The sequence below is a fragment of the Mytilus edulis genome, chromosome 5 (genome assembly GCF_963676685.1).
Source record: "Mytilus edulis chromosome 5, xbMytEdul2.2, whole genome shotgun sequence".
NCBI classification, from domain to species: domain Eukaryota; kingdom Metazoa; phylum Mollusca; class Bivalvia; order Mytilida; family Mytilidae; genus Mytilus; species Mytilus edulis.
In genome coordinates this window covers 58,635,646-58,662,342 of record NC_092348.1, presented here as the reverse complement: position 1 = coordinate 58,662,342, position 26,697 = coordinate 58,635,646, and the positions used below count along the sequence as shown (strand labels likewise).

The 26,697-nt window shown below is 31.4% G+C and overlaps 1 protein-coding gene and 1 long non-coding RNA gene across 3 annotated transcripts; both read left to right on the top strand.

The window, feature by feature from the left end:
* Window positions 1-3,698: 3,698 nt before the first annotated feature.
* LOC139524093 (uncharacterized) lies at window positions 3,699-17,257 on the top strand. 2 transcript variants are annotated; one of them, XR_011664734.1, is made up of 4 exons: window positions 3,699-4,601; window positions 12,090-12,246; window positions 13,047-13,124; window positions 14,457-17,257. It is a non-coding gene; the product is annotated as an uncharacterized lncRNA (long non-coding RNA). The 2 variants fall into 2 exon arrangements; XR_011664733.1 differs by lacking the exon at window positions 3,699-4,601 and adding an exon at window positions 10,529-10,624.
* A 1,543-nt stretch (window positions 17,258-18,800) lies between these two features.
* On the top strand, window positions 18,801-20,640 carry LOC139524058 (cholecystokinin receptor-like). The gene has a single exon (XM_071318611.1). The coding sequence runs from the start codon at window positions 18,921-18,923 to the stop codon at window positions 20,076-20,078; it is 1,158 nt and encodes a 385-aa protein (XP_071174712.1). The 5' UTR covers window positions 18,801-18,920; the 3' UTR covers window positions 20,079-20,640.
* Window positions 20,641-26,697: the final 6,057 nt, after the last annotated feature.

Below are 26,697 nucleotides of genomic sequence, written 5' to 3'. Positions count from 1 at the left end.
CGGGGTTAAACCTGTTAGCGGGATCCCAACCCCATGCACTTAACATTGGGACAATAGTATAACAGAACAACATAAGAACGAACTATTAAAATCGTTTGAAAATGGCTTAACTCATCAGATGACAAAACTACAAGTGGACGTGGCCGGGTACTTGTTCATCCCCCAACAAAAAGACACTATAGGAACATATCTCAAAGTACTCGCAGTTAACTGACAGCTAGTTCAAAGCCACCAACAACTAATAAAACAAATCATGTATCTAAGACTAAATATGGACTTGCACATCACTATTATGCGTATAAACATCCCAGTTGCGGAACTAGAAATTTTCAAAAGTGGGTCTCAGTACTGCCGAAAAGGGGGCCTGTGCCAGTCATGTTTCAGTGCTTCTCTTTATAATCAGTAACAAAAAAAAGGGGGGAGGCCCACCTGCTACCGCATTCCTTGATACGCCTCTGCATCCTACAAGATATCAAGGTCGTTGCTTAAAAAAATGTAAGAGTAGCTCTATAGATGCTGGTTATATACATAATTGTTAAGGTTCAACTTCCTGGCATTTAAGAATATTTGACAAAAATCAAGATGCATATATAGGAATACATGCATGAACATCTCAATTGTATGTTCAGGCAACCTCTGAAATATTAATTAAAACTATAAATTTATAGTTAAAAAAATGTCGGAAGAGGAAGCAGGACAAACCATGATCTCTCTCTGCGTTTATAATAAAATGTATCCAACTACCTTGAATTTTGAGGATATTTGACTTAAAATGTTTCAGTTGCAACTCAAAAACTGTACGAGGTGATAGCCAGACAAACCAATCTATAATAGCTTGACGAACAGACGAACGGGTAGACGAACGAACCTGTAGGTGATACATTAATATACCCTTCGATGAAAGTGAGGTCATAAAATAAGCTTGAAATTGCAGTTGATACTTATAAAAAATCAAAACCTCATAGTGCTCAGTATGCTTAAACATTTCTCTTCAGCTTTATAGCCATGAATTCTAAGATTTCTAAGATCGTAATACATTTGAGTTTCTGAATTGAAAGTTATTTTTCAGGGATGCAATGGTTGCTTTCTATCAAATTTTGTTTTTTGTTTTGTTCTTGTTTTTACATACTCTACGCTATTGTTTCACATTTTGTCACATCGGGACATTTTATAAATTGTTACGTATATACATTTCGCATGTGTTGGTTTATTGTCGAAGGTCGTACGTCGAGTTTTTCGATTGAATCGATGGGTGCATGGATAGTTACAATACATGTGTCGGATCGGCAATTATAGAACATTTTCTGTTATATCCGTATTTTGCGTGGAATTCTCGCCGCGTTGAAGACCCAATTGCCTTCGTCTATCGTCTGCTTGTTTTCGAGTCGTTGTCTCTTTTACTTATTTTCAATAGCTGCAAATGTTAAATAACACCAAGATTAAAAGCACCAACAGCTAGTGTATAGTTCGGTTGGTATAGGCGGATCCAGTGTAGGGGGGGCGTGTCCCCCTCTCGTGGGATTTTTTTTAGTGATTATATACTATATAGGGAATCACTGACTTGAAAGACCCCCACCCACATTAGGTCAGTCAGCACCCTGTCATGTATTTGTTAAAAGAAAAAAAATATATTGCCATTCACTCTAAAAACGAAGCTAAATACTTAAACCCTCTTTTAAGAAAAGTTATATTGTTTCATTTTTACAATTTATTTTCAATAGCTTAAGATTAAAAGCGCCGACAGCAAGTGTTTAGCTCGGTTGGTATAGGCGGATCCAGTTGGGGGGTGGGGGGGGGGTCCCCCTTTCGTGGGATTTTTTTTATTGATTATATACTATATAAGGATTCACTGACTTGAGAGATCCCCCACTTTAGGTCAGGCAGCACCATGTCCTGTATTTGTTAAAAAATATATAAAAATATTTTGCCATTCACTCTAAAAACGAAGCTGAATACGTAAATCCTCTTTTAAGAAAAGTAATATTGTTTCATTTTTACAATTTATTCTCAATAGCTGCAAATGTTAAATAACACCAAGATTAAAATCGCCAACAGCAAGTGTATAGCTCGGTTGATATAGGCGGATCCAATTTTTTTTTTTTTTTGGGGGGGGGGGCGGGTCCCCCGTTTGTGGGATTTTTTTTTATTGATTATATACCATAAAGGGAATAACTGACTGGAGATACCCCTCACTTTAGTTCAGGCAGCACCCTGTCAAGTATTTGTTTAAAAAAAATACAAATATATTGCCATTCACTCTAAAAAAAGAAGCTGAATACGTAAATCCTCTTTTAAGAAAAGTAACATTGTTTCATTTTTACAATTTATTTTCAATACTGCAACCAAGATTAAAAGCGCCAACAGCTAGTGTATAGCTCAGTTGGTATATTTAATAGAAAGATATTTGTAAATATGGTAAATAAACTCATCATAAATACCAGGATTGAAATTTTACATTCACGACAGACGGGTATTTCGTCTACAAAAGACTCATCAGTGACGCTCGACTAAAAAATGTTAATAAGGCCAAATGAAACTGACCGTTTAACTTAAAAAATGGCGAAGTGCAAACATTTTTTTAGTTTTTCAACGCTATCCTCTTGACCACATAATGTGTTTTCATTAAAATTGGAAATGACAATATTTTAAAAAGAAAAATCTTTACCTACGTCGCATTATATATACTAGTATACTAACTTATTGTGTTGTAAAATGATGCCCTTTATGGGTTCTTGATTAGATTAATAAAAAATTCTATACTATTAACAAATTCAAAATATACTGCTTTACAAAAAAGGTAAAACAACAGATACATTCAAGTCAAATCTATCTTAATTTCTGTCAAGTTTTTCCATTTTCAAGTGAAGAAAATCACGCATTATGGTTCCATTTATTTCCTGTAATAATTAGATCACTTGCATACTTGTAACACACACACAGACAATATGTATTGTTTATTTGTTGAAATATATTAAAATATGCGCTGCTGAACTTATATTAGTCAGTATAGTATATAGACGTGTATACCAAAGACAAATTTATACATTGTTTAATTTCCTGTAGTGTTTGATAATGACCCAGTGACCTACAACTTTTATAATAAATAAACCACATAGACAACGCTTCTGAATCAGTATAAAAAGTATGAATTATTTGTTAAACTAGTGTAAAATGTGGTGTGAAATAATTGGTAAAGGCAACGATATCCGGCTAATTAAATTGACCCGATGAGCTGACATGATGTTGAATTTATTTTGGAAATATTACACTTAATTTAACCTTACAATTTTTCATTATGTTTGTTTAGTGAGTCTATGTATTTGCAATAATCAAAATTGTTTTTTGTTTGTTTTGCAAATAAAGAATCATTATGTTGAATATTTTAAATGAGAAAACCTTAAATAATCCATTATTTTCATTTTTGTTCTTAACTGAAAAAAATGGTAATACTAAATCCATTATAGCACAACCAAGTAAAAAAGTGTCCTTTAGTTTATACTTAAATCATAAATGAGATCATAGAACATTTCTAATCCGACAAAATGAAGATTAATAAAAAAAAATCGTTTATTTGAAAAAAAAAAAGGGGGGGGGGCTTTGATAACTGTTACCCTAGCTTGCCCTACAACATAATACCCCCCCCCCCTCCCAAAGAATATAGATTTCGTATTCATATACATGTAATTATATCCTACAATGCTCATGTTATCAATTTGTTATTTGTGTATTACTTATAATATTGTGTATTTCACTAATGTTTATATAATCACTGTATGATGTTTTTGTATCTTGCCTGACAAGGGCCCATGATTGGTTTAATAAAATAATGTCTAATGTAAGTCTGAAAATCAAACCCAATAGAGTTAGAATTAGATTTTTAGGCTGACAAATATTTTCTGTCAATTTACATTTGCACAAGTCTGTCTACATGTTCACCAGTTTTTCAATTATCCACTAGTCTGTTTTTACTTTCACAAGTCTTTCTTATAGCCCCCTAGTCTGTCCATATGATTTTCAACAGTCTGACTATGTCCACAAGTCACTACGTTTTAACCGCGGTCTCTATGTGTCCGTCAGTCTGTCTCCGTGTTTACAAGTCGATATACATGTTTACCCGCCAGATTACGTTTCTAACAGTTTGCCTTCATGTCCTACACGTCCACCAGTCTGCTTATATATATATATACCAGTCTGGCTACAAGTATACAAGAATATTATTTGCATCATTGACTAAGTCTGTCTGGATATGTCGTCTGGCGGATTTGCTTGTCTCTCACATTCTGAAGATGATGATATTCCTCGTAGTGAAATCGTTAATACAATGTACCAGTACTTAAGTATATCAGTGTCCATCTCCATGCAAGACTCGGGTCTGATGAAGGTTCTAAAACAATTAAAGATTCGTCTATACAGTCCTTCTGAAAGTCTTCTCGGTCAGATGCAAAAGAATGCCCGGTTAGCGCCTCTGGATTTGCCCGGGGCATGTGGAGGATCAGTAGATATCGACACACCAAATTCAGTTATTCGACGAAGAATTTCAACACCTATCTCATTTAACACCAACATTACACAATAATGTCAACATGGAGTCAGTAACTGAGGTAACATTAAGTTAATTTAGAAGTCAATATCTTGTATATTTCTGTATACAGTTTATAATGCATATATCACTGTCATGAATCAAGGATGTGTATAGTAATAAGGGTCTTACTATCATCGGAACTTTTTTGTTTTTTTTTGGTAACACGCCATTATTCCGACAGCCCATTAGTCCGACAGCCTATTGGTCCGACAACCAATTAGTCTGACAACCAAATAGTCCGACAACCCATTGCTCCGACAGCCCAATACTCCGACAACCTATAATTCCGACACTTATCAAGTCAAATATCAGGATATCAGGGTAAAATAAAATGTGTCTGTCTGTATTATTACGTTTATATTTGTAATAACATATTTTAAGAAATAACTCCGTATATATAATACATATATATAATAAGGTAGTTCGTATACTTTCAATGTTAATTCTCAATTCGAAATCTGTATATAGAATAAAACAGAAAATAATATTTTATTTTTCAAATTAAAGGATCTATGTAAATCAACAACAAGCATTGATGGCGCGAGCTACTGATGATACCCTGCCCAAAGATTTCGGTAGATAGAAAGTTTTTGAGTTGTGAATCTGAAAAAGCATTACACAGTATAACTGACTTATATAAACCTTGAAGTTAAATATCAGAAATCATGGTATTGTAGTACCTGAGAAAAATGTGACAAAAGTTTTCAACTTGGCTGTCATGTAATGAGTAATGAGTTTGAAAAAGCATCACACGATATAACTGACTTCAATAAACCTTTCAGAAATCCTTGTAATGTAGTTCATGAAAAAGATGCAACGAAAATAGTTATGGGACGGGCGGCGAACTGACGGATGGACGGTTGGACGGACGGACAGACAGAGATAAAACAGTATACCCCCACTTTTTCGAAGCGGCGGTCTAATGATTGTGTCAACATTAAGACATTACAATACTAATATGATATAATTATATTTATAGCACTATAAGCCTCAGTCACAATCGGAGCTAAGACAAAATATAAAAAAAAAATACGTATTAATATCAATTAACAGTCAGTATCCAGACATGTACTACATTATTCAAAAGAACTAACGATATGATCCTCATTTTTTTTCTCCATAATAGTAAAGTTTTCTTGTGTTCACTTCGAAATTAATCATAATTGTCTAACGTTTTAAAGTTCTGATATGTGCTAGAAATATGGCGAAAGAATTCCTCCCTCAAATTATAATGAAGTGAGCATTCGATTGAAAAATGACGCTCATCCTAAACTTTATCAGCTGTACAATACGATTTTTTGAGTATTTAGCATTTTCAATTCTTCATGTAATGGAAGAGCACCGATTCTGAATTAACATATAAATTACCTTTCTTAAAATCAATGATATCTAAATATGTTTCTTCTTGAAACCAATTTTTAAATGAAAAATAAGTTTCCCACAAAACACATATTACTAAGTTTTTACAATTAAACAATTTGACAAAGACACAAGGACAAGAATGTCACACATTGTCTTATTCTACTAGTTTGTTATTGTCTTTTATACTACACTCGTTCTACTTGAGCAGTCAAAATGCGTTGACTGTATATTTCTATGACATATACAGTCACTGACCCGATATCACTTTTCCTTATGCATATTTAGATAGAAATTGCCGAAATATTCATGTCCGTCATATTTGTTTTTCGTAATAAGTTTTGTTGTAAATCATCATGCAGTCCTGCATCTCCACCAATCATTAAAAAAGAGGCATATCTTTCTAGAATTTAAAATAATCTTAGGATACAAAATCAGTCTCCCAACAAAATATTGAGTGTCATCTCTCGGATTATGTCTGAACGATCGCTATTAGAAGTGCTACATGTACTGTCTCCGTATTTCGTGGATTCTCATTCCCGAACATGATACCGTATTCATGATTGATCATGATTGGAATTGCTCATCTTTTCTTAGCACATATTTCGTCCTATTTGTCTTCTTATTTTTTAGGTTCTGGGTACGTATTTGTCTCTTTGTTTTTCTTATTTTGACTGAATGACGCTACTTTATCCCATTATTTCTGCAACAAAATAAATTTAAATAAAACTCAGATGAGTGATACAAGGAGAGAAAGTGTTGCGACCAAAGAGGGCGGGTAGTGTTTTCCAACTCCGATGTATTATTTATTTATGTAGTTCATAGTGGGGGAACCTCACTCCCCTGATACGCGAAAAGGGGGATTCGAAGATCTAGTGAAAAGAAGGTAGATCAAGACACACATGCAAGAAATAGCGAGCTAGAACAGCACAGACTGATAGTAGACACACAAACAACGAAATATAAAGATAAATTAAACTGTCAATTGTTCTTGAACAATTGAGAGGTCTTTCCTTTTTTAATGTAAAATACATGTTCCAACAGACGTAGAATGTATTGAAAAGGTCAAGGTCAACCTTAAAAAGCTCGAAAACACACTAAAAATCCTTTAAATAAGGTTAAAAACACTAAATTCGCTATCTGGGACATGACCTTGACCTTTGACCTTTTGACCTTTGTCAAGGTCATTGGTCCCCAATGCCATTACTGAAGACCCCAAGGGTCTAGGACCTTTGGTTATATAGTAAAAGCTGATTTTGTCTTTTCAAAAACCTAAAACAGGGGTTATGCCCCTTATAGAAAGGTCAAATCTCTTTGGTCAAAATGTAACAAAGTTGCGCCATAATGATGCAAACATTTTCCACCATTTAAAACTTCTGTAAGTATAATGGTTTCTGAGATTATCCCATAACAAGGTGTTAGGTCAAAGGTCAAGGTCAACATACAAATTTGACCTTGAGGTATTTTTTAAAGATACATGAATTGATGATGATTGGTGAAGATCCTATGTGTCTACGACTTACGGTTTCTGAGTTTTGGTTGCCAACCGACACCGGTTAATTTTCATAGGGGCATAACCCTACCAATGAGTCGTTGAATCTTTTCGATCCAAATGTAACGAAGAACCGGGGTCTGGTCCTGAACAAATTTCACCCTTCATTTTTTTTCTACCTATTACGGTTACGGTGTTGGAACGATAACAAGGTTTTTGGGTTTCGGAGGGATTACTCCGAACCGACAAAATATTTCGACTCACAGGGTGAGTTCCGGATAGGTATTCATGACACCGATACAAAGTGTGAACATGAAAGCGACACGTCTTACGGTTACGGAGGGAAATTTTGTCAAAGTTTGGCGGAACAAGAAGAATAATAATAATAATTAAAAACCAATTGTTCAGAGAACAATTGAAGGTCTTTCCACCAATAAGAATCTATTTTGATATGAAAATATTAAAATTCAGTTGAAAATGTCAGTTCCTATGGCTTAATGATGTATAATTATGAATTTTGAGCAAAGGTCAAAATCTAGAACGTCAAATTTACTGATGACCTTGACCTATATTTCAAGGTCATAAACCAGGGACCCCAAATCAAAAGACCCTAGGTCTGTAATATGTATAATTAATGAGTTATATCACTTTATGTTTAATTCTAAATATAGGAGGGGCAAAAACTCCCATTTTATGTCTACGCACCCTTTTAACCAAAATATATAAGTTACGACATGTCGCAACTAACAATTTAGTAAAAATAATTTGTCGGTATCTTATAAGGTTAATGAAAATGAGTGAAAATAGGCCAAAATCAAAATTTAGAATATGACCTTGACCTTTGACCTTGACCTAATTTTAATTTTTTTGGACCAAGGATCTTAAATCAAAAGACCCTAGGTCTCTATCACTTATGGTTTACCAGTTAGAAATGCAAATCACTTATATCACATACAAAATGGGGGATAACTCTCATATGGAGTCTCCGGATAGCTTCGGTCAAAATAAATCAAATCATCCTGAGCATATAACGAGCAATTTGGTAAAATAAATTTGTCGGTTTCTTATACGGTTGTGAATATTAAGCGATAACAAGAAAAACAGTGTTCAGGGAGATAACTCTTACATGGATAAGATTTTGGTTACGCGGTGTCAGTTTCAAAAGCGTATTAATTGTTCGATATCATATACCATATATCTAAGCGACATCTTGCGAAACAAAAAAATTGCGAAGGAACAAAAAGTTGGCGGAAGAAAAAAAATAATAATAATAATAATCAGAAGAAAACCAATAGGTCTTTCCACGGAAAAGTGGAAAGACCTAATAATAATAATAATAATCAGAAGAAATACAGTAAGGTCTTTCCCTTTAGTAAAAGGAAAGACCTTAATAAAGTAACTAGACACGCAAAACGAAAGAGGGGCGAGGTTAAGGACTGAGCAGTTGCTATAATCATGTGTATCAACTCCAATATACTGAGACAAAATTAATGTCCGCATGCAAAAAATAATTGGAATCAAAACGGACAACCACAAATATCAGAGAGCGGAGTTGGTTTTTTTTTTAGAGAAAATTTATCCATACACTAAGAAAAACGCATATTGTCGGAATAATGGGCTGTCGGAGTAATGGGTTGTCGTAATAATGGGCTGTCAATAGTACATGTTGTCGGAGTATTGGGCTGTCCGAATAATGGTTGTCAGACTAATGGGATGTCACCATTTTTTTTACCCTCCCCCTTTTTTCCAATATCCGTTATTTTTTCGTTTTCTATTTTAAAATTCACTCTCTTTAGTAATATATCCGTGACTGCTGTGGATAGTAAACTTGGAATTGATAGTAAATAGCAAAACCAAGTAATTTGTAGTGTATTTATGTTCTAATGACACGTACAGACAGACGCGAAAAAAATAAATAATACGAAAGTGAGAAAACGAACATATAACAGATTTTGGAAAAAAAGGGTAGGGTAAAAAAAATGTCCTGTATCCAAGTACCTATGCTTACTATTAAAGCAATAATTTGAGAAATATATATTAAAGGTTATACTAATATGTGAATATTATGAGTCCAGGTAACTCGATCAACTTGATTTGTACGTATGAAAAATTATATTTATTATCTGGTCATGTCCCGCGTTTTTTTTTGTATTGTTGTTATAATAACAGTGTAAGTTAAGACCAAAAAGTAGACCAGGAAAATACTTTATTATCTTTAATAGTTAATTTCTGGAGATCATGTGTCTGTCATTTATTCTGTTATTCACATCTTTTAAATAGAGATTAATACATGGCCTTTTCCATATCAGCCTGGGTATCATCCAGAGACCCCCATATCAGCCCGAGACGGAGTCGAGGCGCTGATATGGGTCGAGGGATGATACCCAGGCTGATATGGAAAAGGCCATGTATTAATCGCTTTATCATATACTTCCGACAATAGTTTTATGTAAGGCAAAAAAAAAAACACAAATGCAACAACTAAAACAGTCAAAAACTTTATAAAGAAGTTAAGTTATAAATCCAATATACTACAACTGTCAATGCAACCAACAGCATCACTACCTCCATATACATATATGTACATTTTATGGTAACATTTCCTATAGAGGCATTTTGAAACATTGAGTAGTTGGAAGAGTTTCATGATCATTATTACTCCATGTTTGTTGTACTATAAAATGATTCATAATTGCCAATGGTATTTGTTAGTAAGTACTAAACTATCCCCACAAAACTGTTCCCGTAAATTTTGACGTCGTCATCAATATCTGACGTCACAATGGAAAAAATAAACAACCGATACCGGAAACACCGGAAGTAACTTGCACGAGAAGCACTGTTATGGGTTTTTGCACGAGACGCCCCTGATATGGGTTATCAGACCGGGCTGATATGGGTTATCAGCCTGGGTGGGAAATTATGGCTTGTGTACTTCCGTTCGTTACACATATGCAAAAGCTATCATATTAATGCTAAGTATATGATAAACAATTATATTATATACGCATCATATCAAGGATACATTATTTTATTTGGCTTAATAACATATCATTGGTATTTAGTGCGACCGTGCACCTTTCGGTAGTCTCGAGTGTTTTCTATTATAGCAATGTTTAAGTCGTCATGTTGCGGGATTTTCAAATCCCAAAAGAAGAACACACTTCAAATTCAACATGATTTTCGATTTGGTAACCGCATTACTTTAATATAGATCATTATATATTACATAACCTTACACAATCAATTTACTTTTTATGATTAATCTGATAGATGCATGCCCAATATATTTTATTCCCAAAACCTTATTTAAAAAGGAGGGGACATGGTCAAAGTGTCGTGCAAACCAAATTATGGTTTATTGTTACGGAATAATTACAAACTGTGCTATAGTTTTTAAGATTATTGGATAATTGACTTGTTCTATAGGTACATGTACCTTACTTACCCAGGTGACATATCAGTTGTACCCTTGATATTGGTATCAATTCAAATTTTCTATCCATTTGAAGACCCACTATTAACGTATATATATACCAGAAATAATGGTTTTAAGCGGAGAGGTGAAAAAATTACTTGGGTACCTTCTCGAAAATATACGTTGATAGTGGGTCTTCCAATGGATAGAAACAAGTGCCTGTTATTCAAATGCTTAATGATATATTAAAAGAAGATGTGGTATGATTGCCAATGAGACAGCTGTCCACAAGAGACCAAAATGACACAGACATTAACAACTATATGTCACTGTACAGCTTTCAACAATGAGCATAGCCCATACCACAAAGGCCCCGATATGACAATGTAAAACAATTCAAACGAGAAAACTAAGATACATGTATATGTACATTGTACATGTTGTATATGAAGATTAATTAGATTAAAGTAAACAATGTGGTATGTTTTCAAAATAAATGCTATCCGCTAAAGACCAACTGATGTTGATCCAATTACTATAGCCAAACAAATGATACATACATGTAGGTTACCATACTTCCTTCATTTATATTATGATTATTGAGTATTTTTTTGGAAACAGTTCAAACCTTTACATACTGTTTATATATATGTTACAGTAAATAGGTGAAATTAGGAATTACATGTAATTACTAAAATTTAGGAATTACAGGTAATTCCTGATGCACTTAGTTAATACAAGTAATTCCTTAAACGGCCCAGTTATTACCAGTAATTACTAAATTTAAAATGAATATTTACACCTATTTACTGACTGCTAAAACAACCATAACTTTTGATCACCTGACCATAATACAACATTGTTTTAGCTGTGTAATACTAACTAGAAGATCAGTTAGTACTCTTAAAATTTTGAATGGTTGATATGTATAAAAAATATCTTAAATAAATATGGACTTTCAAATATTTGGTTAAATCAGAGTAACTTTAGTTTTAATCCAAAATAGTTTAAGTTGAGCATTATAATACAGATAATTTTTGACCAACTTCAAGTGTTTAGTAATTACATGTAATTCCTAATTTCACCTACATGTATTTACTGTAACATATACATGTTACTACAGTTCAGCGACTCAAGTTTAAAAGGCATTTATATAAAAGAATTTAAACTTAATATCATTTTGTATGAACATCATGTTGAATATTTACATTTTCTCAAAAAGTTTTTATTTTACTTAGCTAATAAAGAAGATGATGGATTCCCAAACAGAAATCTTGATGACAGTGAAAAAATTGAAGAATTGCACCAATTGTTACAGAGAATCGATTTCAAGCAGAAACAGATGCTCAAAGATAAGGGAATACAACAGCCATCCATGTTCCTTCACATATAAAGGTATATATTGTATATATATATTTTGTCTACATTTTCTGAATTTATGATTTTAAAAATCTTTCAAAAGATATAAATGTACATTGTAAGTCATGTAATTCAAATAGAGACCTGCCATTGTCTTTGATAAAAGATAGAGTTACATGTATGTCTTTTTAGTATTATCAGCTTATATACTTACTTAGCCTCGTTAAAATCTATAAATATACCTTATGTATATTACATGTATGTTGAAATGTCTGTCAGAATATATACATATATGCATGTGATCATAATGTTTCAAATAGCCAAACATTGTAATATATATATATATATATACAACTCGTCTAAACATCAACCCAACAATGTTAGATCTGTAAATTTGCTTTCGCAAATTTTTGGTTCTTCCCTCGCCGGGATTCGAACCCATGCTACTGTGATATCGTGACACCAAATCGCCTGCACTGCAGCCATCCCGCTAGACCACACGACCACCTGGGCTATATACATGTATATATATATATATACAACTCGTCTAAACATCAACCTAACAATGTTAGATCTGTACATGTAAATTTGCTTTCACAAATTTTTGGTTCTTCCCTCGCTGGTATTCGAACCCATGCTACTGTGATATTGTGACACCAAATCGCCTGCACTGCAGCCGTCCCGCTAGACATATATATATATATTGAGTATTGGAAATCCTGTACACCCTTTCCTTAGACCAAGTTTAACAAATATAATATGAATGTTTAAATTCAACTAATTATCTCCTGGCAATACACATTTATTTTAGGAACTTTTTATGTTTTATTTTGCAGTAAGCAGCTGTTTGTGATGCTTATAGGCATAAACAATCTAGTCTGGACATGTAAAACAGCAGCTGGTTCTATTTTGAAGTAAGCTATTTGGTGATTACATTAATTTGACATGACCAGACCAAGTCTTGGGATAAATTAATAGTACTCATTGTCATGATTGTACTAGCTTTTTATTGTTTTATATATTTTATGGAAAATACTGTTAGTTGAGGCCTGCAAAAATTAATTTATAAGGAGATGAAGTGTTGTTGCCAATGAGAGTAGAGATATCTAACAAATAGCATGAATAGAGTCATGGAGGATTGAATTCATACTCATTTTTATTAGAGTGTTACAAAATAATTGCAGGAAAAAAAACAACAACAACAAAAATCAAAATAATTGTGTATTTAGTAGAATTAGCCAAATCAAACAATAACTGACTTAAATCTTGTTTGAAATTTTCACATTTCTATTGATTAAATATTATTTTATAGATCAAATAATAAATAGATAAAAGGGCAGTAATCCAGTCTCAGATTTTTGTTTTGGTTATATTGTATACAGCTGATTGTATTTTAATACTATTTACAAATACTTCTTATATGTCAAAAGAAAAAAAAATTGCTGTACCTGATATTGTGCATGTTGTGATTTATATTGAAATTGATAAAGACAACAAACTCAATAATGAGCTATTCCAATATCAATCTCCCTAGGGAAAAAATGGGGTGCTACCTAATTTTAGACCTCCATAGTGCCCATAGACACATCAAACACTTGCCAAAATATAAGCCTGAACCCCTGAGGGGATCACACATTAAATTATAAAAGTTGTATATATTCTACACCGTGAATAAGACCAAACAATGATAGAAGGAGTTAGTTTTAAAATATAATTGAAAAACTAAACTGATACAAATCAATATTTTTTTTGATGTTGATAAATAAATCACAATGTGTAATAGTTGTAATAAATTGTTATGCCAGCCTACAATAGTAGAAGGGGTTTATGTTGAATGATCCATGCTTTTGTTTGTTTATTCTTTCATCTGTTCTGCTTTAGGTTCAAGTTTTGGTAAAAGTTTTTGGTCAGGATAGTTGTTAATGATGTTAACGACCAATCAACTTAAAAATAAATATACATGTGCCTTATGTTATGATCTTTCAAAGGATAAATTAATGGTTTGACCCCAATTTCATGGTCCATTGAAAATAGAAAATTTATCACAACTTCTAGCTATTCTTTTTATAGAGTCATTCCACGAGATATTTTTGGGTCACTCATTAGAATATCTTTTAAATATATGATTTTGATTACAACTGCATTAAGATAGAATAATTGCATGCAGAAAATTATTGCTTTTGTCACATATATATCACTTGTCAATTTAATAAAATTAAACATTTTTTTTTATTACTTTATTACAGAAGCTACAAAATAGAGCTAAGGCCCTTTAAGCCAAGAAACTGCCAGTGTCAGAAAAGGACAAATTTAGAAAGGCCATGCAAATTGATTTAATGTCAAGTTGGGACAGTGATTCTGTAGATAAACTCGCCTGATCACAACTGGGATTTGACTGTCACAAGATTTTAAATCTTACATGGATAAACTAAAGTCATTTACTAGACTGTAAATACCAGAGACAGCTGAATGCACAGGGCAAAGAGCTGAGGTCCAAGTAAATCAGAGAGGCCTTGTCACAAGAAATGTACAGAACTTGCATGGATTTTTACTTAAGGGCATATGACACAAAATTGAGAGATATCAATAAAAATTTCTTTAAATTTTAATAAGGACCAATTCAAAGGTACACTTTTGGAATTTGCAAGAACAAAAATACCTTCATGTTTACTTTTGAATTATAGTTGACAGTTTTCAGTTTAAGGGGGGAACCCTTAAAATGAAGTGGTTTGGTTTATTGAATTTGATTATTTTTTAAAGTAAAAAAATGAATTACTGCTCTTTTATTTCAACATTTGCATTTTTTATTAAAATTATTTACAAGTGCAGCATATCGGTGACATCAGATTATGTTAATGTGTTTGGTTAAGCTACATATTTCTTTTTACTTAAACTTTCTGTTGCCTTTTCTAATTAATTAAATGCTGAATAATAATTTGAGTGTTGCTCATTTCAGTGTCTTGTATTTGCTGTCAAGATTTTTCCTGTAAGATTTCACATTATTTATAATCGCTTGGTCAAAGGGAGATAACTTTTTGAATCTTCACATTAGATAATCTGCGAAGAGGATTATGTAAAATGTAAATAGTTGAAAATTAATTTTATGGTTCAATAAAATCAAAATAAGTTATTGCCATTCATTATAAATAAATTTCTATCAAAAATAAGGCTCAAAGAATTTTTTTTATTTTATTTATATAAATAATAACAAAGTACACACATCATGCACATGTTGACTTCATAAAATTTGTAAACAAAAAAAATTGAAAATAAAACTAAAAAATTTTAACTAATCAGGAGACAGTCAATACACCAAATATATTTATAAGCATATAAACTTATTATTTTCTTCAATTGTCCAAGTACATATTCAATATTGATAATTTTTTGCTTCACATTACATAATTTTGTTGATAAAAGTTTATTTGTGTGCTATTTTATTCAATTGTACATATTTGAAGTATTTCATTACACCTTATTATTTTTATTCTTGCATACAGCATTTAGAATGAAATTTTAATCAATGTTCGAGCAGCAGGATGTTTTTTTTGTCGAGCCTGCAACTTTTGTTGCAGAAAGCTCGACATAGGGATAGTGATTGGGCGGCGGCGTTAGCTAACTTTTTAAAAGCTTAATATTTTAGAAGGTGGAAGACCTGGATGCTTCATACTTTGTATATAGATGCCTCATGTTACGAAGTTTCCGTCAGTCACATGTCAAATGTCCTTGACCTCATTTTCATGGTTCAGTGACCACTTGAAAAAAAAGATCAGAGTTTTTGTAATGTTGAATTCTCTCTTATTATAAGTAATAGAATAATTATATTTGGTATGTGCGTACCTTGCAAGGTCCTCATGCCCGTCAGACGGTTTTCACTTGACCTGACCTCATTTCATGGATCAGTGAACAAGGTTAAGTTTTGGTGGTCAAGTCCATATCTCAGATACTATAAGCAATAGGGCTAGTATATTTGGTATATGGAAGGACTGTAAGGTGTACATGTCCAACTGGCAGGTGTCATCTGACCTTGACCTCATTTTCATGGTTCAGTGGTTATAGTTAAGTTTTTGTGTTTTGGTCTATTTTTCTCATACTATATGCAATAGATCTACTATATTTGTTGTATGGAATGATTGTAAGGTGTACATGTCTAGCGAGCAGATGTCATCTGACCTTCACCTCATTTTCATGGTTGAGTGGTCAAAGTTAAGTTTTTAAGTTTTGGTCTTTTTATCTAATACTATATGCCATAGGTCAACTATATTTGGTGTATGGAAATATTTTATGATCTATATGTCAGTCGCACAGGTTTTATTTGACCTCGACCTCATTTTCACGGTTCATTGCTCAGTGTTAAGTTCTTGTGTTTTGGTCTATTTTTTTAAAACTATAAGTAATAGGTCAACTATATTTGTTGTATGGAAGCATTGTTAGCTGTACATGTCTGCCTGGCATGGTTCATCTGACCTTGACCTCATTTTCATGGTTCATTGCTCTTTGTTTAGTTATCTTGGTTAATGTTAAGTTTATGTGACAGTTTTTAATAAAGCTTTATACTTAGGACTATCAACATAATATCAATGATAAGTAAAGAAGGCGAGACATTTCAGTGTGTGCACTCTTGTGAATTTACGAATTATGTTAATCATGTAAATAATGTTATGTTTTTTTGTTTTTTGCTTTTTGAAGTTTTTAAAATTGACAAATAATGCTAGCAGGGGAGATTATTCATTAATATTTTTATGATGCCAAACTTGAAATTTAGAGGTGCCTATGTTTGCTATTTGTTATAACCCAATTGTTATGATTCTTAAATAATCTATACAAGTAAGCATGTTAATTTGTCAATAACCATTATTTTATTAATTAGTTTGAATTTGATGAGGTTCTTTGATGTAGAACTTGACTTTTTTTATACAAAAGTGTTTTTTTTATTTGTTTTAAATGTTTTTAAAATTGTATAACAAACTTTTTGACATTTTATTTTAATTTATCACCAAAACAACTCTAATTTGTCTGACAGTATCTGAATAAAATTAATTTGTTAGATACTTTGTTTCTTTTATTGAAGTATATACAAAGGGAGATAACTCAAAATTGTTTTTTTTTATTATTCTGACCCGATTAGAAGTGATAAAAATAACTATGCCCTAGACAGGATGACAATAAGAAAATGCTAGAAATTGTTGTGTATGGTTATGCTTTGTCCAAAAATTTTTGTTATCTCCTGTATTGTATATTGCTGCCATTGTCAAAATCCAAATCACACATAGATAGCCTTGTCCTATAGTTTATATCTGGTGTTTGTGTTTTTTGTATGTCTTAGATTCTAACTCTTCAAGTTCTTATATAAATTCAGATGCATTGCCATTCTTTACATATAGGTAAAGGCATATTTACAAAATGGTATTGAGCTTTGCAAATGAGTGACATGTATTCGTTGGATTATTGTTTAAGTTTCATCTGAAAAATACAGTCTTCAATATTTTCTGACAAATTATACATTTGCACATTGCCATTTGAAACCACAAATATTATTCTACTGTAAATACACAGAGCAGCAATCCATGCCTTTCAAGTCTAATACTTTGTAAACATGGATCAGAAAAGTTGGAGGATCAATTTTATATGTACAGTAGCTACAAAGTTATCACCATTAAAAATTCCTGTTTTTCCTAATTTTTGTTTTTTTATTTAATTAGATATTTTCAAACCAGATATTTGGGTTAAAGTAAAAACAAATCCCCAACATCCCTTTTCCAAAAAACAGAGGGAAAAATTCTGCCTTTTCTTTATTATTCATTTGCACTATTGTTTTGTAAGTAGTTATACAGGATTATATTGACTTTAAATTGCATTAAATTTGATGGAAGTTCTAATTTAAATAAGTCATAAACAAGAAATTTATTTGAATTTACATGTAATTAAATTACATAATTAATTAAATTTAATTTATATTTAAAATTCTTTAAATTTGAAATTTATTAAAATTTAATTTATATTAAAAGATCTTTAAATCTCAAATTTATTCAAATTTAAATTATATCAAAACTTCTTTAAATTTGAAATTTATTCAAATTTAATTTATATTAAAAATTCTTTAAATCTCAAATTTATTCAAATTTAATTTACATAAACATTTCTTTAAATTAGAAATTTATTCAAATTTAATTTACATAAACATTTCTTTAAATTAGAAATTTATTCAAATTTAGTCTATACTTAAATTCTTTAAATTTGAAATTTATTTAGATTTAAAAATACCTTTAAACTAGGTTGAAATTTGGGAATTTATTTGCAATATTAAATTTAGTTTAAATCTATATTAAATTAGAAATTTTCCAGCAAAGTAAATGCATAATATTTTTTGTAATTTGAAATTTAATATGCATAACATATGCATTTAATTTTATATTAAATGCATCATTTCATGCAGTGCAAGAATTGGAATAAATGTTACCTAACTACACATTAAACTAAAAATAAAATAAAATAGTTTGTTCATGTTATTTAATATTCAACAATAACTTCCTTGTTATACAATGTATGTTTAAAAATAGCAATTATTTAATTTTAAAACTTGTTTTTATTGTTGAAGGCAAAAGGTGTCGCTGTTTTTCTATTTTCTCGAAAAGAAAACCGCTTAATGTATTTCTCTTGGATATAAATGAATTGTCCTTTGCTGACTAAATCAGTGTATATTTTATACAATGGATAATATTACAGTCTCTGAGTGGAACAACATGATATCAGAATCTCTTATACCAAACATTGTTATACTTACGATTTATGTCATTCTTGGCACATGCGGAAATGTTTTAGTTTTGTTAGTTTATTCATTTCAAATGAAAGAATCATCAGATGAAAGATATTTCATACCGATTTTAGCTGCATTTGATATGATAGCAACGATCTACTGTGGGATTTTTATGATAATACAAAGTCTTTACCAAGTTATATTTACGCACAATATTTTGTGTAAAACGGCACAATTTTTCATTGGATTCGCAACATATATTCCAGTTCTGTTATTACTCATAATTGCAATTCAGAGATATATGAAATTGTGTCGGCCTCTAAAACCAGCTATGCCGCTCCATGTTAAAAGAACTACGTTAATACTAGCCATAGTCATTTCTTTTTTGGGTGCATTACCGTTACCGTATATTTACGGTTCCGTTCCATTTCACAGCATCACTTATGGAAGTATTGGAAGACGTTGTGGCAAAGTAAAAGAAGGTCATAGACTAGTGAGGGCTATATATGCCATTGTTATAGGTGTATTTGCTGTTGCTTTAGTTACAGCACTTATAGTACTATACTCAAAAATTGGATGTACAGTATATCGTAAATTAAAGATGAACAGATCTAAAAGTAGTGAAGTAGAATTCAGAAATTCGGTGTCAAAAACTGATGAAGACGGAGTTTCTGGATCGGAATATAGTGATGGTACGCAGAACACTCTAGATTATAAAATATCAAATTCAAATATTGTCAAAATTGATAAAAATTGTAAAGAACAGCAGTTAGAAAAGAAACAACAAACAACTACATCTCAACCAGTTGGATCCACAAAAAGACGAAAGGATAACCGGAGCTTAACTCACAAACTGACAGTGATGTTTTTTGTTATAACTTTGGTCTTCATATTTAGTTATTTGCCGAAAGTGATTTTGCTTCTTGTTGAAGGTTTAGACAAAGATTTTTGGGAAAACGTTTCAAATACAGAAAGACCTGGGTGGATGTTTCTATATCAAATTTTTGTTATCAATAATATTGTAAACCCTTTTATATACGCTTTTATGGATATCAAATTTCGTAAAGAAGCGACAGTTTTCTTAAAACGATTTTTTCAATGCACATTTTAATTGCAAATAATATAAAAATATAACTTGCACCTATTATTACAAAGCATGATATATATTATTATAATATCGTAAATTAAAGATGAACAGATCTAAAAGTAGTGAAGTAGACTTATATATAATATATAACCAATAAAGATAAGGTAATTTCAAATTAATTTGTGCATGTACATGCTCTTCTTTTTTGAAAGAGATAGCGATGCTCTGTATTGTTATCATCAATTAGTCGATAATTAAAAAATAAATGCTGATAAGATGCACAAAATATGCCGGGAAAAGGGCTTAAGTTAACAATTATTTTATTGTCAGTTAGCAATTATTTTGAGTTAGCGATTACTCTTTTACAATAAAGCATAAACATGTATACTAAAGAGATGCGCGACTTGTAAACCTCGCTGTCTTCACGCGTATAAACTCGTACCCAGCATCTGTATTTATATGTCTCTGAATATAGGTCATGCTTCACCTTACATTTGCTACAAAGAGTTTTGCATGTTTTGTAATAATTTGTCTTTCCGTCGGTTTTTTTTTTTTTTTTTTTTTTTTTGCTTTTCTCGTAATTCTTAAGGCTTTGTCATTTATTTTGTCTTCGACTTGTGAGTTTTTAATGTCTTCTGCAAATCATACGCCTCTTTGTTTTAACATTTTAAGAAATAGGCGCGATAAGTCAGATGCATATATTTGTTTCTGGTTTAAATATTATTCAAACCATTTTCGGAGTTCCACTGACAACAAGATACATACATGATTTAATCTGATGCAGTATATATATTCATTTCACGCATCGAAAATACAATACACAAATTACATTTTGCTTTCGGAAACATACTTGTAATGCATTTGATAAACATCCGACACAAATGTGGCGATTGCACTTTAGGGTAAAGTTGGTAAGATCTAGTCTAGATAGGAGTGATAATTGAAAGAAAACATATGTTAGAGTTGAAAGGTTAAAGGTGCGATCGTGGGAATGAGAAAGAAATACTTATGAGTGGCCAGTTGTTAATTTGAGCTGAAACTAAACACACCTATTAATTAATTATAAAAGATATTTCAGTATATTGAGATGGAATTAAAAATGTAACTTTATACAAGAGTCAGTTATTCTTGGGACCTTTTAAGTGATATACATGTAAATCTTGACAACGTTGTCGTCAATAACCAAACTATGGAACAGAGAAAGGTATACGTCATTAGACCGCTAGTTCCCCTGATACCCTTAATTCCTAAGTAACCGTGACAGAGGACAACAGGCTTATCATAAATTATAGTTTAAAAGGATGATATTATGACCGTAAAGAAAGAGCTAAATATGGCGTAGAAAACAGTTAAATGATAAACTAATACCGTAGCCGTATTTTTTTTGTGATATATTAACTTTTTTTATTATATATATATTGTTAAGGGTCACAATAAAATCTTTTACACAGTTATATACAGTTGAGAAGTTGCTTTTAATTCCTTGGAAGCATTTAAAAGACTTCTGTAATTAAACAAATGCGGAGCTAATACCACCATTAGTTAACTGCAAATACTTGTTTAACCTTTATACTTCAACTTTCCTAATTAATTATAACTTTGTGTCCTTCGCTTTAGTCCTTACCCTCCGTTTATTTTGCCCTATACAATTTTTTGTTCTTTGTCCATTTTTTCCAAGGAATAATGTGTAGACTATTAGATCATATTTATGAATTTTCAGCATATATAAATGTGGTTCACCATTATATTGATGTGACGTTGGAATTTGTAAAATGAAATGGCTGCCATTATCATTAAAACATCACATATATGAAAAATTTGACGTGAACATGAAATTACTTAACGGAATTTTCATTACGCATGTGAAGATGTGTCTATAGAGTGGACATAAAAATCATGTACTTCAAATTTAAAAATAAAATCGAATTCTAATTATATTATATGTACTTGAATGGTTAAGTATGATTTTCCGTATGGAGTGATCTTTACCACGAGACTTCACGTTTAGGTGGCACGGTAGTATTTGCATTCCAGAATTTAGGTTGCTCTTTTGTGTACCCTACTTAGGTAAATGTATCTAAACAGTGTGATTGGACAAAAAATACAGTATCAACTGAACATACTTTCCCAAACTGAGGGATGAATCAGGTGTAGAAAAATATGAAATAATTTTACATACAGATGAAAATGAATTTTTGAGAATTTTTTTAAATTTTGTATTCACTGCACCATAAAAGACCTAAAATTACTAGTGGCCTTAGGTTTCTAAAAATAGCAAAAAAAGTAAACGGTCATGATACATATTCAAATTAATTTCTGAATAGTAAAATGAAAGTACTTCAGTTAAGTGTGAATGTAGATTTTTTTGCAGTGTTAGAAAGTGGTGAAAATTCTAAAAAGGCTATCATTATCCCTATGGGCCAGGAAATACTACCGTGCCACCTTAAGGGGGATATATATTTTTACACTAAATCAATGAAGGAACTTTTTTTACCTATGCGATTTGCAAGTTTATCAATAAAAAGTTGATTAAGGGCAACTATGATAAAACAAGCCTTAAATTCCACCCCCGAGAGTAAAAATTGCTGATTCAGCAAATTTTGCCTGATCTGTAGGTAATAATGTAAAAATTTTCATAGAAAGTAGAACTTCATTATTTTTATGTAACTCGCAATACATTTTTAATTATAAATGCTCGCTTTAACTTTTCGCAGTGTCTAACACATGTGCAACCACTGAAATTTGAGACGCGACATTCTACGGTTGCATGTTCATCCTATTATTTTCACAGAAATAAATAAATTGCATAATTTCTTATTTTTTTCAACATAAGTACAGCTATACTAGCTTTCTTAAGGTTTAATTAGTAGTTGTGATGTTACATGACACCAGTAGGAGCTTTTGGGGAACCAGTAAGTGGTTAAGGGGATCCTTACTTATTCATTTAGCTCTCATATTGGTATGAAATAGAGATAGAAATAGGGGTTTCTGTACATTAAATAGACATTATTTTTGACAAAGAATTTATTTATGATGCTATATCAACAAGATTAAATGGTTTATTCATTTTCCATGCAAATACCATCAGTTGTTAAGATTTTCTGACAGTGAAAAGCACAATAAATGCAAATTGATTATGTAAGGGGACATAATTTAACTTAATGCATACATGAGAAATAGACAAACAGTCAACTTAGAGATGTATTCTAGTACATGTATTGTCAAACAGGTTAAGGAATAATAGTTAACTGCAATCTAAAGACTCTTGTTGTATTGCCCTCATAATCTGAAAATGTTTAAAGTAATGTAAGGCATGCTGTAAAATGTGGAATGGACTTTAATATCAGTTTTCATGATTTGGTAATTAAACTGTTTCTTTTACTCAGATTAACCATAAAAAGAGTTGGCAATCCAATAATTCCTCCTAAATCACCATGTTTGACTTCTGTGTTGATTTGAAACATCATATATTTGGGTTTTGTTCACTTCTTAAGTAAAAATGGTAAGATGAAAAAAAGTGAAAATCTGCCAGATGGGGTAGGGATGTAATGTTTCATTTTTTTTTTATAAGAAATGAGTGCAGACTAGTATTCTTTATTGTAATATGTTCCAAAGTAAGAAATCTATGCATCATAGGTGTCATGACTGGTTTCAAGTTTGTTATGTCTTGGTTAAGGGGGATATATATTTTTACACTAAATCAATGAAGGAACTTTTTTTACCTATGCGATTTGCAAGTTTATCAATAAAAAGTTGATTAAGGGCAACTATGATAAAACAAGCCTTAAATTCCACCCCCGAGAGTAAAAATTGCTGATTCAGCAAATTTTGCCTGATCTGTAGGTAATAATGTAAAAATTTTCATAGAAAGTAGAACTTCATTATTTTTATGTAACTCGCAATACATTTTTAATTATAAATGCTCGCTTTAACTTTTCGCAGTGTCTAACACATGTGCAACCACTGAAATTTGAGACGCGACATTCTACGGTTGCATGTTCATCCTATTATTTTCACAGAAATAAATAAATTGCATAATTTCTTATTTTTTTCAACATAAGTACAGCTATACTAGCTTTCTTAAGGTTTAATTAGTAGTTGTGATGTTACATGACACCAGTAGGAGCTTTTGGGGAACCAGTAAGTGGTTAAGGGGATCCTTACTTATTCATTTAGCTCTCATATTGGTATGAAATAGAGATAGAAATAGGGGTTTCTGTACATTAAATAGACATTATTTTTGACAAAGAATTTATTTATGATGCTATATCAACAAGATTAAATGGTTTATTCATTTTCCATGCAAATACCATCAGTTGTTAAGATTTTCTGACAGTGAAAAGCACAATAAATGCAAATTGATTATGTAAGGGGACATAATTTAACTTAATGCATACATGAGAAATAGACAAACAGTCAACTTAGAGATGTATTCTAGTACATGTATTGTCAAACAGGTTAAGGAATAATAGTTAACTGCAATCTAAAGACTCTTGTTGTATTGCCCTCATAATCTGAAAATGTTTAAAGTAATGTAAGGCATGCTGTAAAATGTGGAATGGACTTTAATATCAGTTTTCATGATTTGGTAATTAAACTGTTTCTTTTACTCAGATTAACCATAAAAAGAGTTGGCAATCCAATAATTCCTCCTAAATCACCATGTTTGACTTCTGTGTTGATTTGAAACATCATATATTTGGGTTTTGTTCACTTCTTAAGTAAAAATGGTAAGATGAAAAAAAGTGAAAATCTGCCAGATGGGGTAGGGATGTAATGTTTCATTTTTTTTTTATAAGAAATGAGTGCAGACTAGTATTCTTTATTGTAATATGTTCCAAAGTAAGAAATCTATGCATCATAGGTGTCATGACTGGTTTCAAGTTTGTTATGTCTTGGTTAAGGGGGATATATATTTTTACACTAAATCAATGAAGGAACTTTTTTTACCTATGCGATTTGCAAGTTTATCAATAAAAAGTTGATTAAGGGCAACTATGATAAAACAAGCCTTAAATTCCACCCCCGAGAGTAAAAATTGCTGATTCAGCAAATTTTGCCTGATCTGTAGGTAATAATGTAAAAATTTTCATAGAAAGTAGAACTTCATTATTTTTATGTAACTCGCAATACATTTTTAATTATAAATGCTCGCTTTAACTTTTCGCAGTGTCTAACACATGTGCAACCACTGAAATTTGAGACGCGACATTCTACGGTTGCATGTTCATCCTATTATTTTCACAGAAATAAATAAATTGCATAATTTCTTATTTTTTTCAACATAAGTACAGCTATACTAGCTTTCTTAAGGTTTAATTAGTAGTTGTGATGTTACATGACACCAGTAGGAGCTTTTGGGGAACCAGTAAGTGGTTAAGGGGATCCTTACTTATTCATTTAGCTCTCATATTGGTATGAAATAGAGATAGAAATAGGGGTTTCTGTACATTAAATAGACATTATTTTTGACAAAGAATTTATTTATGATGCTATATCAACAAGATTAAATGGTTTATTCATTTTCCATGCAAATACCATCAGTTGTTAAGATTTTCTGACAGTGAAAAGCACAATAAATGCAAATTGATTATGTAAGGGGACATAATTTAACTTAATGCATACATGAGAAATAGACAAACAGTCAACTTAGAGATGTATTCTAGTACATGTATTGTCAAACAGGTTAAGGAATAATAGTTAACTGCAATCTAAAGACTCTTGTTGTATTGCCCTCATAATCTGAAAATGTTTAAAGTAATGTAAGGCATGCTGTAAAATGTGGAATGGACTTTAATATCAGTTTTCATGATTTGGTAATTAAACTGTTTCTTTTACTCAGATTAACCATAAAAAGAGTTGGCAATCCAATAATTCCTCCTAAATCACCATGTTTGACTTCTGTGTTGATTTGAAACATCATATATTTGGGTTTTGTTCACTTCTTAAGTAAAAATGGTAAGATGAAAAAAAGTGAAAATCTGCCAGATGGGGTAGGGATGTAATGTTTCATTTTTTTTTTATAAGAAATGAGTGCAGACTAGTATTCTTTATTGTAATATGTTCCAAAGTAAGAAATCTATGCATCATAGGTGTCATGACTGGTTTCAAGTTTGTTATGTCTTGGTTAAGGTGGCACGGTAGTATTTGCATTCCAGAATTTAGGTTGCTCTTTTGTGTACCCTACTTAGGTAAATGTATCTAAACAGTGTGATTGGACAAAAAATACAGTATCAACTGAACATACTTTCCCAAACTGAGGGATGAATCAGGTGTAGAAAAATATGAAATAATTTTACATACAGATGAAAATGAATTTTTGAGAATTTTTTTAAATTTTGTATTCACTGCACCATAAAAGACCTAAAATTACTAGTGGCCTTAGGTTTCTAAAAATAGCAAAAAAAGTAAACGGTCATGATACATATTCAAATTAATTTCTGAATAGTAAAATGAAAGTACTTCAGTTAAGTGTGAATGTAGATTTTTTTGCAGTGTTAGAAAGTGGTGAAAATTCTAAAAAGGCTATCATTATCCCTATGGGCCAGGAAATACTACCGTGCCACCTTAAGGGGGATATATATTTTTACACTAAATCAATGAAGGAACTTTTTTTACCTATGCGATTTGCAAGTTTATCAAT

What these genes read in the sequence shown, in the direction of transcription:
- LOC139524058 (XM_071318611.1), top strand. Translation starts at nt 18,921, where the DNA reads ATGGATAATATTACAGTCTCTGAGTGGAACAACATGATATCAGAATCT.